Source organism: Neomonachus schauinslandi, chromosome 12 (assembly GCF_002201575.2).
Source record: "Neomonachus schauinslandi chromosome 12, ASM220157v2, whole genome shotgun sequence".
Lineage (NCBI taxonomy): Eukaryota > Metazoa > Chordata > Mammalia > Carnivora > Phocidae > Neomonachus > Neomonachus schauinslandi.
The window spans coordinates 93,290,969-93,303,453 of NC_058414.1; the positions used below are offsets into that span (position 1 = coordinate 93,290,969).

The 12,485-nt window shown below is 42.2% G+C and overlaps 1 protein-coding gene across 1 annotated transcript; it reads left to right on the forward strand.

Moving 5' to 3' along the window:
* The first annotated feature begins 7,642 nt into the window (after window positions 1-7,642).
* Window positions 7,643-8,593, forward strand: TAS2R3 (taste 2 receptor member 3). The gene has a single exon (XM_021692993.1). It carries the CDS (start codon window positions 7,643-7,645, stop codon window positions 8,591-8,593), a length of 951 nt encoding a protein of 316 aa, XP_021548668.1.
* Window positions 8,594-12,485: the final 3,892 nt, after the last annotated feature.

Sequence of the window (12,485 nt, forward strand, 5' to 3'; positions counted from 1 at the left end):
TAAGATCTGATGACAACTCCTAAAGAGGAGATGGGGGACTGACTTTGCCAGTTGGCAAGACTTTTTATTAAAGCTATAGTGATAACAGAACTGTACTATGGATGCAGGAATAAACAGAACAATGGTATAGAATAGAGAACCCAGAAGCAAACCATGTGTAGGTGGATATGATAAACGATGAAAGTGGCATAGATCAGTGGGTATAGATTTTTTCAATGAAGTATGCTAGGGAGATTTGTTATTCATACAGAAAAAAAAATGAGATCAGATCTCTACCTTACAACTTATGCCAAGATCAGTTCTTGGTTATTTAAAGACTTGTGAAAGGCAAAACGTTAAAAATTTTGGAAGAAAATATGAGTGTCTGTATGATCTGGTGGCATGGAAGTTTCTTTTTAAAACAAATGTAAAGATAGAAAGGAGGGATACATTTAACTTAAAAATAACCTTTGTTTATCGAAAGTCACCATAAAAAAAGCAAAATGACAAGTCACAAACTGGGAGAGAAGATATTTGCAATAGTATAACTGAAATACAGTCTAGAATATATAAAGGATTACAAAGCAATAAAAATACCATCTAGAATATCTGAAGGCCTACAAAGCAAAAAGCAAACAACAGCTTAGTAGAAAAATGGGCAAAGACATAGAGGCTGTGAAATACAAATAATCCATTGATCTATGAAAAAGTGGTTGACTTCATAAATAATAAGGAAATGCAAACCAGAAACTGCAATGAGATTTCATTTTAAGCCCTCCACACTAGCAAATTTCAACACATTTGATGAACAAAGTGTGAAGGAGGATGTTGTATACCAGTGGAAACTTACGCACTGGTGGGGAGAGTGTAAATTGGCACCTCCTTTTGAGAAAATGTTTTGGCATTAACCAGTGATGTTGAAATTTCATCTAGTTATTCCATCTTTTTTTTTTTTTTAAAGATTTTATTTATTTATTTGAGACAGAGAGAATGAGAGACAGCATGAGAGGGAGGAGGGTCAGAGGGAGAAGCAGACTCCCTGCCGAGCAGGGAGTCCGATGCGGGACTCGATCCCGGGACTCCAGGATCATGACCTGAGCCAAAGGCAGTCGCTTAACCAACTGAGCCACCCAGGCGCCCTAGTTATTCCATTTTTAAGGTACAGCCAATAGGAAGCTCTTGCCCATATGGCCTAAGAAACAGGTCCAAGAGTGTTCTTAGCAATGATGTAATAATAGTACAACCAAGAACCCAAAGGAAACTACCCAAAGGTTCATCAACAGAATGGGTAAATAAATGTTCACACCGTGGCATACAGATGTGTAAATGGATTACAACTATTCCAGAAACAATAATTCTTAGAAACATAATATTGAGTCAGTATCAGTTAAAAAATGAATCTGAAACTTGAGCTAAAAACAAAAATCAAGCTTCCTTTAGAAAATTTGTTTATTCGGGGCATCTGGGTAGCTCAGTCCACTAAGTGTCTCTTGATTTTGGCTCAGGTCTTGATCTCTGGGTTGTGAGATGGAGCCCCACCTTGTCTTGGGCTCCACGCTCAGCTGGGAGTCTGCTTGAGATTCTCTCTCCCTCTGCCCTTCCCCCCCCCATGTGCGTATTCTCTCAAATAAATCTTTTTTAAAAAAGGAAATTTGTTTATTCAGTATGTATTTATTGAGGTTCTGTTACGTGCTAAGGTCTGAGCCTAGGGCCTGAGTGTTTAGTGAGTAAAACGCCGAAAAGGGGCATTATTAATAATTACTTGGCATGACAGGCTGAGCAGGGAGCCCGATGCGGGGCTCGATGTGGGGCTCGATCCCAGGACCCTGAGATCATGACCTGAGCCGAAGGCAGACGCTTAACTGACTGAGCCACCCAGGTGCCCCTGATCATTCTTTTAGTAGGAAATTTATATTGCAATGAGAAAAGTCTGAAAATAACCCCAGTTCAAACTAGGTTGTCCGGAGAATAAACTAGCTGGGAAAAGAGGGTTTCTTTCACTTCTCCCACCAGTAAGTGCTTACATAAGCTCAGTTACCACAGAACTGTTGACTCTAATACCAGTGTGAACTATATAACATCCTGTGGGTTCCAAGGTCCCCAGGTATTGGTCATCTGGTCTTCTCAGATAACTCCTATAATAATTCAGATTTTCTGGCACCTAAGACTGTTTTAGTACTGACGAAGTTGCTTTCACAAGTGAGAGCACTAGGGAGGGTGAGGCACTTCCACTGGCATACAGAAGTGCACTGCTCACCCAACAGTGCTCTGGTTAACCTGTGTGTGGATGAAGGAGGATGAAGGGGAGCCATGCTTTTATTTCTGTTGTTGATGTGAGTTTTCTCTTACTCCAATAAAGCCTGTTCTTAACTCAGATCATGTGAGATAAAATTTATCTTGAATCCTGGTGCATGCAAGAGGACATGCAGAAGAGATTCTTAGTATATAGTATAAAGAGTTTACATTTTGTAGTTGCACTGCAAGGCCATTGAAGTGTTTTAAGTACTGGAGTGATATGATCTAATATACATTTTAAGGTCATTCTTGTGGCTCTATGGAGAATCTGTTACAGGCAAAAAAAGATTAGAAGTAGAGAATGAGTTAGGGGGCCACTGAGTAGTTCAGATGAGAGATCATGGTAACTTGGACCAGGATGAAGGCAGTGAAAATGGAAAGTTCAGGATATGTTTTGTGATTAAAATGGAGAAGTCATTGATAAGTTGATGTGGGGTTATAGGAAAGAATCAAGTTAATTCTTAGGTGGTGCTTGATTTGAGCAACTGGATGGGTGATGTTGCCATTTGCTGAAATAGGGAAGATTGGGGGTAAGAGAGAGTTCTTTTAAAATGAGAATAAATTGAGAGTTTTATTTTGGACATGTTAAATTTGGGATGTCTGTGATAGAGCCAAGTAAAGAAGTTAGGTAGGTAGGTGGATATGGGAGTATAGAGCTCAGAAGAGTGGTATGGCATGAAGGTGTGCATTTTGGACTTATCAACACAGGATGATTTAAAATAATGAAAATAATATGTATTAAAAACTTACTGGGGGCACCTGGGTGGCTCAGTCATTAAGCGTCTGCCTTCGGCTCGGGTCATGATCCCAGGGTCCTGGGATCGAGCCCCACATCGGGCTCCCTGCTCAGCTGGGAGTCTGCTTCTCCCTCTCCCTCTCCCCCTGCTTGTGTTCCCTCTTTCGCTGTGTCTCTCTCTGTCAAATAAATAAATAAAAATAAAAAAAAAAAAACTTACTGGCAGGAGTTGCAATATGAAAATGGCATTATAAGTTAAATGAGTTTCTTTTTCCTCTTGAAAATAACCCCAGAACCCCAAGGAGAATGCGAAACAGAGATGTGTCTTATATCTTTTTTGAAATTAGGAAACAACTAAAACTTCAAACCAAAAGTAGGTGGAAGGACTGTGTGTCGTTCAGAGTCCAGTCAGGAAAGCGGGATCCAGAATAGCTATTTCAGACAGAGGGAATTTAATGGAAGGGATTGTTTACAAAAGTGTGGGAAGAGAGAGAAGGGTACTGCCAGAGCAAAAAAGGAATGGGTTATACCCAGAGAACAGAAACTGATAACATCCCTGGGCTGGAGCCTCTGAGTGTGCACCTGTTGCTGGATTACTAGGGAAGTGATTTTAGGTGTTTCTGGTGTGCTAAAGAGGCTTTACCTGGCCAGGGTGGAAACACGGTATAGATGGTTTTATCCAGGTTCCCGGAGTCTGCAATCATCAATCTTTCCCTAGTCAAAGGAACTGCCACCAAGTGACACCCTGTTGGAGTGAGAAGCAGGATTTTTCTTTCTCCTTCCTGCTCATCTGCCAGTTTTCATATTGGCAGCTACCAACAGCAAAGCATCTGGAGAGGGTGTCTGGGAAATGGTTTCTAGAGTTCCAGACCCCACAGTATAGAGCAGAGTATAGGCGGGGGTTATGGGTTTGAGGGAGAAAATAATAACTAGAATAGGCTATTGAGAGCCGTGGTGATCAAATTGAGGTTGGCGGTGGATTTGGGTTTTGATTTTACCCTGTTGACAAGCTAGTGAGTTAGCCTGTTACTGTTTCGTGGAAGCTGGCAGAAGACATGAAACCTCTGGATCAGAGAAAAGTGATCATATTCTTGGCCGCACAGCAAGCAGCATGAACACCAGCATGTTTGCATCAGTTCCCTTTGTCCTGAGAGTCCCTAGGGGCAATGCACAGGGCCCAGATGGATTTCATCATGGAGAGATACACTGAGCCTGGAGAACATGCAGCTTTTATAGCTAGCAGTAAACAAGCCTGCTTCTTGTCCTGGAGGGGCACATTACCTCCTCCTTTCTGGTTGCTCGCGTCACGAAATGGCCCCGGTCAAGGGTGGTCAGGGCCTTGGATACTTAGCACACTCAGCAAGGTGTGTGCAGGATAGAGAAATCCTGGAGGAATGTCCCTGTCCCCAGTGTTTGGTAGGAAAAGACTGGATGAACATTTTTGGGTAACATTATGACAGGATAGGGCCTGAAGCTGGTGTGTTAGCATGGTAGCTTGGTATTGAAAGCATCTGGATAATAGACTCTTGTTCTCTTTTTATAAAACAGTTTTATCAGTTTGGGGGATGGAGCTGAAGGTGATAAATGAGGCCTATATTCATTTGGAGTGGGCCATATGCTACGGTGTCCTGTAGTGGGGTTGTATGTGGTGTAAGACTAAGGTTGGTAAGATGCACACATCCAAATTAGCCATAGAGAATGTATACATGCATATATGGCTTGAGGGTGGGCCCTCAGGACTCTGATGAAATGCCTACTTAGACTTACAACTTGCCATTGTGCACTCTCCAGGTGAGGATTTTAAGGGACCCAGAAGCCTGCACTCCACTTATCATTGTAGGTCAATCTCTCTGCTGTATATATCCGGCTATGCTGATTTCCTTCTGTATTCTGCAGATCAGTGAACCTCAGTTGATAGAAAGGGATATTATTTGTGACTTGTCTTGCTGTCAGTCTGAGTGTCCGGCTGATGCTTTTCAACACAGTTATCATGCTAGTATTAGAGCAGGAATGATGCCAAGCCCTGGAATGTGATGCCTGTGGAGAAAGTGCCAGAATAATGAAGGGGAGGAAGATGATAGTGCAGTGTCTTGTTGGTCTGCTGGCCTGTGTTTTGAGGTTTATTCTCTCAGCACACTCTCTTTGGGGTCTCCCAACTGAAAAATCTCAGCGACTGTCAGGAGGTCCCCTCCACATAGCCCTCTGTTTCTCAGAGTGGTATAGTGATGTGGTGCCCCACTGTTCTGAGCCCTGGGGCACTGTGCTAGCTGTTTATGGTTTTCCCATCCTCTGTCCACACTTTTGTAAATAATTCCGCTTTAACACCCTTCTGGAATTACCCAGTTTGTGCCAGTTGCTTCCTGTGGATGCCCTGACTGATACACTTCCTTTGTTCTTTTACTCAGAAGAATGGTTGAGAGCAGTAGTCTTTCTAGATGTCTGCAGCCTGGGATGAAAGATCCAAGGATCAGGTACCATGGCTCTGGCATTGATCCCTAACAAACCATGTTTAAAGATGCACATTTTGTAGAGTTGGACTTGAATATATGTGGCTGTTTCAGTGGAGGATGGTGAATGTACATTTTGGAAGCAGCCATTACTAATGCTATGATATTAGTCATAGTATGATAGTTGTAGTGTTTATTAAGAAGGGGGAATGGTATAACTATGGGCTCATAATTCATATCAGTGTAATAGCAGTGATAATGCTGATATCCAACAATGTCTTTTCTTTTCTTTTTCTTCCAACGATGTCTTTTAAACTCTGAAATTGAACTCTGGTCACCAGCTAATGTGGTATGCATGGAAACACTGTCCTGGGAAAGAATAAAAACTGAGAAAGAAAAATTATTGTTAACCCTAAATTGCTCAGTAATGACTTATAAAAAGGTAAACATTCTAATTTTGGAAGGGGTAAAAATAATAGGACTTGTAAAACTGTATGATCAGAAATAAGTGGTACATGAAATGAATTCTCATATGTTATGTATTCTAAAGTTTCTTCTCATTGGATAATTCTATACTTGGGTAGAGGAATCTTTTTAGTGTATTTCTTCTTATGAGGGGATGTAAAAGGTATCAGAAGAACAAAAATGTACATCTATAGAACCGAGGCCGTGAAAAAAAAACTGAACAGCGGCGGTGGTAGGTTGTGGGATCAGCCCTACACCTGGGCTAAGGTCCTGTTAAAAGAATGCCAGAGACAGTTGGGAACTGCCTTATTCTAATTCTGTAGCACAGAGTTCAGGAGCATTTGGCCAGGTTGTAAAGTTAGCCCAAGAAAGCTGAGGGTGATTATTAAGGAGGACTGTGTTTATGTCCAAGTATTCTTGGTAGTGCTCTGTAATCATATTGTATACCACATAATGCCAAGACTGATGAGGTTCACCTGGCTTCTTGGCGTGTATCCAGCAGAGACTATGTATTGTTTGTGGAGATTTGTCATCCGCTACTGTGTGAGGTCCTTTTGAGGGGACCTGAAAATATATCCCTCCATTATTTGGATAGTGTTGCTAAACTCTCTGCTTTGTATCTTGATGGCATTGATTTCTCTCACCATCCTTCAGATCAGTGTTTTCAAACAGTATTTATCACAACTCATTCGTAAGTTGTAAAATGAAGTTTGTAATATACAAGCAGCATTGGAAGAAATAGAACAGGATAGAAAATATCAGACTGCCACACATCTAGAAAAGGGAAATAATTGTTTTGTGAATGCTTTGTGTTCCCAGCATAACATGTATATATAGGTGATATATATAAAACCATATAAAAAGTATTACTGTTGGCCATGGTCAAAATTTGTAAGGCACTGTTTTACATAAATAAGGCTTCTTTGGTTGAAGAGATTGTCTGTGTGTGATTTCTATCAGCCTGAACTACTGTTGACGTATTGATACAGTGGTCATGCACTCTGAAAATCTACAAGAGCTTATAGGCTATAATTCATTATTGTTATCATTTAAATACTCAAATAGTTAAGAATTTCTCATGATGTGGCTCACTAGGGTAGAACTTGGAGCCCCCTCATGTAAGGCATACTCTAAGAGGCACACCTTTTAATTCTAACCCAGCACCAGTGGCATTGAACTTTCTCTGTTTCATGCACTTAAACCTCCCTCCAGAGTGACTTTGATAGTGCCTTCTTGTGGAATTCTGATCTCCCCCTTTCTGTGTGTGTCCCTGATTCTCCTCCCAGGAAGAAGACTTCTTACTCTTCAGAGTGATTCTGTATGACTCTTCTGGTCATGCACCTTTCTGTCCTGGGTGGCTCGGAACCCCCCTCCCTTTGGAATTGGGTGAAAATCCTCACCTTCTTTGTGAGTCAGATCTCTTCCTTCTTTGTGTGACATTGAATACTACTCCATTTGCATTTTGGCAAAGAGCTACTGAGTTTAGATCATAAATGGAATGTGACAGTCCATGCCATCTGTGAAGAGGACAGACTAATCGGAAAGATCCAGAGAGGGTTCCCTAAACTGTGCTCTACAACAGACTAAATTGGGCAGAGATAAGAGACAGGTACAGCGAAGCAACAGGTAGAAGTGACAGATTCACAGAGAGAAATTTCAAGTCAGCAAGGAGATTGTCCATCAACAGAAAGAACAAGGTCAGGTCTACCTGGTAGCTGATATGTCAGGGCTGGAGAAATGGATGTTCCTGGTTCTGTTTGCCACTGAGTTCATTCTGGGGATGCTGGGGAATTGTTTCATAGTACTGGGCAATGGCAGCAGCTGGTTCAAGAACAAGACGGTCTCTTTGTCTGACTTCATCGTCACTAACCTGGCTCTCTCTAGGATCGTTCTGCTGTGGATTCTCTTGGTTGATGGTGTTTTAATGGTGTTCTCGTCCAAAATACATGATGAAGGGATAGTGATGCAGATTATTGATATTTTCTGGACATCTACAAAGCACCTGAGCATTTGGCTTGCCACCTGTCTCAGTGTCCTCTACTGCCTGAAAATTGCCAGTGTCTCCCATCCTACATGCCTCTGGCTCAAGTGGAGAGTTTCCAGGGTGGTCGTACACATGATTTTGGGTGCCCTGTTCTTACCGTGTGTCCGTGCCATATCTCTGATCCAGGAACTTAAGATCTATTCTGTTCTCAGTGGGATCGAAGGCACAGGGAATGTGACCGAGCACTTTAGAAAGAAGAGAAATGAATACAAAGTGATCCATGTTCTTGTGACTCTGTGGAACCTCCCTCCTCTAATTGTGTCTCTGGCCACCTACTTTCTGCTCATCCTGTCTCTGGGGAGACACATGCAGCAGCTGCAGCAAGGTGGCGTCAGCTCCAGAGATCCAAGCACTGAGGCCCACCAGAGAGCCATCAAAATCATCATCTCTTTCTTCTTTCTCTTCCTGCTTTACTTTCTGGCCTTTTTGATTACATCATCCAGTTATTTCATACCAGGATCTGAGATGGTTAATATAATCGGAAAAGTAGTTACAGTGTTTTATCCTGCTAGCCACTCATTCATTCTCATTCTGGGAAACAACAAGCTGAAGCAGACGTTTGTGGAGATGCTGTGGTGTGAGCCTGGCCATCGGAAGCCTGGATTCAAGGGACCTTTTGCCCCATAGAGTGACCGAGGGCACAGGTGGGAGCCTGGGAGTCCTTCGGTCTGGCTCAAGGCTAAGGGCTTTTCCTGACCCTTCCGTGGCACCCATTCTGTGACATCAGGAGGAGAGAGACACGACTGCATTGCCTTGGCCCACTGGGGACACGTCTCATGGCTTCTCTTTGTATGGTGGTTTTGGAGAGAGTGAAACAGTCTCTGGAAAATGTCAATAGAGTAAGAACACTCTCACTGTATAGACGTGGAGTTGTATTTTAATAGCTATCAATGTAATGAGCTGATTCCTAGCTTTAACTTCAAGTTTGTAGGGACAGTGATGAGCTGATGTAAATAAAACAGTGTAATGGGCCCGAGGGAAAGAGCAAAAGCTTTGCAGTTCCACAGACTTGGGTTTGAATTCTGGTTCTGTCCATTTCCAAGACTTTTGGCCTTTGGTGAGTTACTTTCATTTTCTCTCTGATCCTCTCTTCCCTCATTTTATTTTATTTTTTTAAAGGTTGCATTTTTTTTTTTTAAGATTTTATTTATTTATTTGACAGAGAAAGACACAGCGAGAGAGGGAACACAAGCAGGGGGAGTGGGAGAGGGAGAAGCAGGCTTCCCGCGGAGCAGGGAGCCCGATGCGGGGCTCGATCCCAGGACCCTGGGACCATGACCTGAGCCAAAGGCAGACGCTTAACAACTAAGCCACCCAGCACCCCTGACTTTTGTTTTAGAGACAAAAGCCAAATGGTCAACATCCATGGTTTAAATTCCTTATACCACTATTTACTAGATGAGCTTGGATATGTTTATTCCAAATCTTATTCTGCTCATACTTCACAAGGCTATTGTAATGGTTTTATGAGATCATAATTTTGTGTGTTATTTTGTTTACTGTCATTACTCTAAACTATTATCCTTTCTCCCTGGACTACTACTTATAAAGCCATCTTTAAAAAAAAAAAAGATTTTATTTATTTATTTGAGAGAGAGAGGCAGACGGAGAAGCAGGCTCCCAAGGAGCAGGGAGCCCGATGTGGGGATCGATCCCAGGACCCTGGGACCATGACCTGAGCCGAAGGCAGACGCTTAACATCTGAGCCACCCAGGTGCCCCTCTCTTCCCTCATTTTAAAATGCGGATGGTGACACTGACTTCACAAGGTACTAGAGATTCAGGAGGCAACGTGCCCCAGCATACTCTATAGAGCCCTCGCTCCATGAAGCTGGTATCTGACTATCAGTGAATTGTGTAGCCGGAGCAGTTCACACAGGAGATGAGCTTCCACACATCCACCGTATGAGGACAAAAGCAGGGGAATGAGAATCAAGACCCTTGGCTGTTAGGCTCCAGTCCAGTCTGGTGGTGGTCATTTTACTTCAGGAGTCCTGGCATTCCTTTATCGTTTGGCTGAAGTAAATTGCCAAGTAATTTTTTATTTTTTAGATCGGGCAGAAGTCCAAGCAGTTTTTTGTTTTTTAACCTAACCAAGATGCATATGAGCTTTGAAAACTTGAGAGTTTTATGAAAGAATAATATAAGCAGTTTTTATAAGTTCAATATATTTTCTTTTAATACAGTTACACAGGCATTGATTTATATCCTATCACTGAACAGTGTCAGAAGTCAGTGAGAATGTTATTACTTACGATCACGAAGAATTCTCAGACTCATGAATGTATACAGTTAGGTCCTGTGGCAAATCTGAATCCAGCTTTCTGTCCTTAATGGGCTGTCAGGTGTAGAGCATTGTGGCTATGAATCTGGGCCTTGAAGGCAGATACCTGGGTTCTAGCCCCGGCCCCTGTGAACTGGGTGACTTTGGGGAAGTTTTTTCTCTTCTCTCTATTTCACCTTCTTCATTTGTAAAGTGGGAATAGTAATAGTATGTTGTTGATAGGGTTGCTGGAAGGAGCGAGTGAGTTACCAGATGAAAAGTGCTGAGAGTCCCAGGTGGAGTAAACAATAACTATTATTGCTATTATTATTATTTTGTGGAATGAGTGATATTTTGACATAGCATTAAGGATCCCCATACTACTTGGCATTTGGTCATATGTAACCAGAAATTAATTTGGAGATTGTTCTGGGATTTATGTATTCATTTCTAAAGTTACAGGAATAAATGTCTTTTGGTCTGCACTGTTTGTTTTCAAATTAATACTTGCTTCTTGAAGCTGTGGCATCAAAGACTAATGTGCTATATGTTGGCTAATTGAACATAATAAAAAAAAGGAAAATTCCTAATTCTGACATAAAATTCTCTTTCAGAAAGGTATCTGTTGAAACTTAAAATAATTGTTTAATATTCATTCATAATTCACTACAATATAGGGATTCTGCAAAGGGTACTTTTGTAATTAGTAAAAATCTGTGCTGCTTTCTAGCACAGGGAAGTGTAACTATGGAAATCCATGCTGTCTTGATTGGCACCTGCTTTGTTAACCCAGATCCCCACTCTTGAATTCATTGTCACCCACTCTTGAGCACTTGCTCCTACTTTCTGTCACTTGGACGACTTCTCTGCTTAGCTCTGACCTTCTGGTCCTTTAGTTCTTAATCTGACTTCCTGATTCTGCCTTCTAGTTTAGGTGTGGGGGTTTTTCTCTCTTTTAACTGAATGTAACATTCAATTCTCTCTTTTATTTATTTATTTATTTATTTATTTATTTATTTTTATTTATTTATTTGAGAGAGAGAGAATGAGAGACAGCAGCATGAGAGGGAGGAGGGTCAGAGGGAGAAGCAGACTCCCCGCTGAGCAGGGAGCCCGATGCGGGACTCGATCCCGGGACTCCAGGATCATGATCTGAGCCGAAGGCAGTGGCTTAACCAACTGAGCCACCCAGGCGCCCCTCAATTCTCTCTTTTAATTGAATGTAACATCTTACTGGAGATTTTGGCTTAGCTGCTTTTTGGTTCTTGGTGTCTTTGGCTAACTTCTGAAGAATCCCTCCCTTCTGTTCCCACTGTAGCTCCATTAAATCCTACCCTAACCTAACAGATTCAGATACGGTGCAATGAACAGGCTGAAGTTAGGACTGTTAGTCACTTCACTGGAGTGTGGATAGAAACAGAGAGTGGGAGTGTGTTGTGGTAGTCCAATTGGCTGAGTGCACAGTTCCGTTCGCTGAGAGTAAAGGAAATCAGATTCATCTGTGTGGTATCCCCAGCTGCTCCTGTTTCTTCTTTCAGAGAAGTTTGGAGGTGGCTCCTGGAAAATATCGGACTCTGGTATATGACATCAGTCACATGTGGACTGCCATTAATCAAAGTTAGGGGTGAGAGTGGGGACATGAGTCTGGGTAGTGGGTGAGTTGCTGAGGAAAGGAGTCTCATCTGTTGCTAGAGGCATGATGCTGGGAAGTTTTGGCTATTTTGGAGAGGATCTGGTCTGCTAAATAGAGGAGGAATACCTAATCTGCCAACTCTTTTTTTTTTTTTTAAAGATTTTATTTATTTATTTGAGAAAGAGAAAAAGAAAGTACGAGCAGGGCGAGGGGCAGAGGGAGAGGGAGAAGCAGGCTCCCTGCTGAACAGGGAGCCCTACAACAACATGAGGCTCAATCCTAGGACCCCAGAATCATGACCTGGGCTGAAGACAGAGGCTTAACTGACTGAGCCACCCAGGCACCCCCTGGCAGCTCTTCAATGAGTCCCCAGTACCTGGGGAAGAATTACCTAATACCTCAGGCCCTGTTTTGAGAAATCCTAAGAGGCCATCTTGTTTGTTTTGTTTTACTTCAGTAGATTAGTTTTAGTTACTAAAATCCCTTAAGACTCTCAAATCTAGTTGTTTCATGAGCAAGGGGCCAGAGCATGGCTTTCCCACACTGTGAGCAGGTTCCTTAGGTCAAAGTATGGGCATGAGAATTGTCCATGCATTTGGAGTGCAATTGCATGCCAGCACTTGT

Bases quoted from the DNA above. Each gene is read 5' to 3' on its own strand.
- TAS2R3 (XM_021692993.1), top strand. From the start codon at position 7,643: ATGTCAGGGCTGGAGAAATGGATGTTCCTGGTTCTGTTTGCCACTGAG.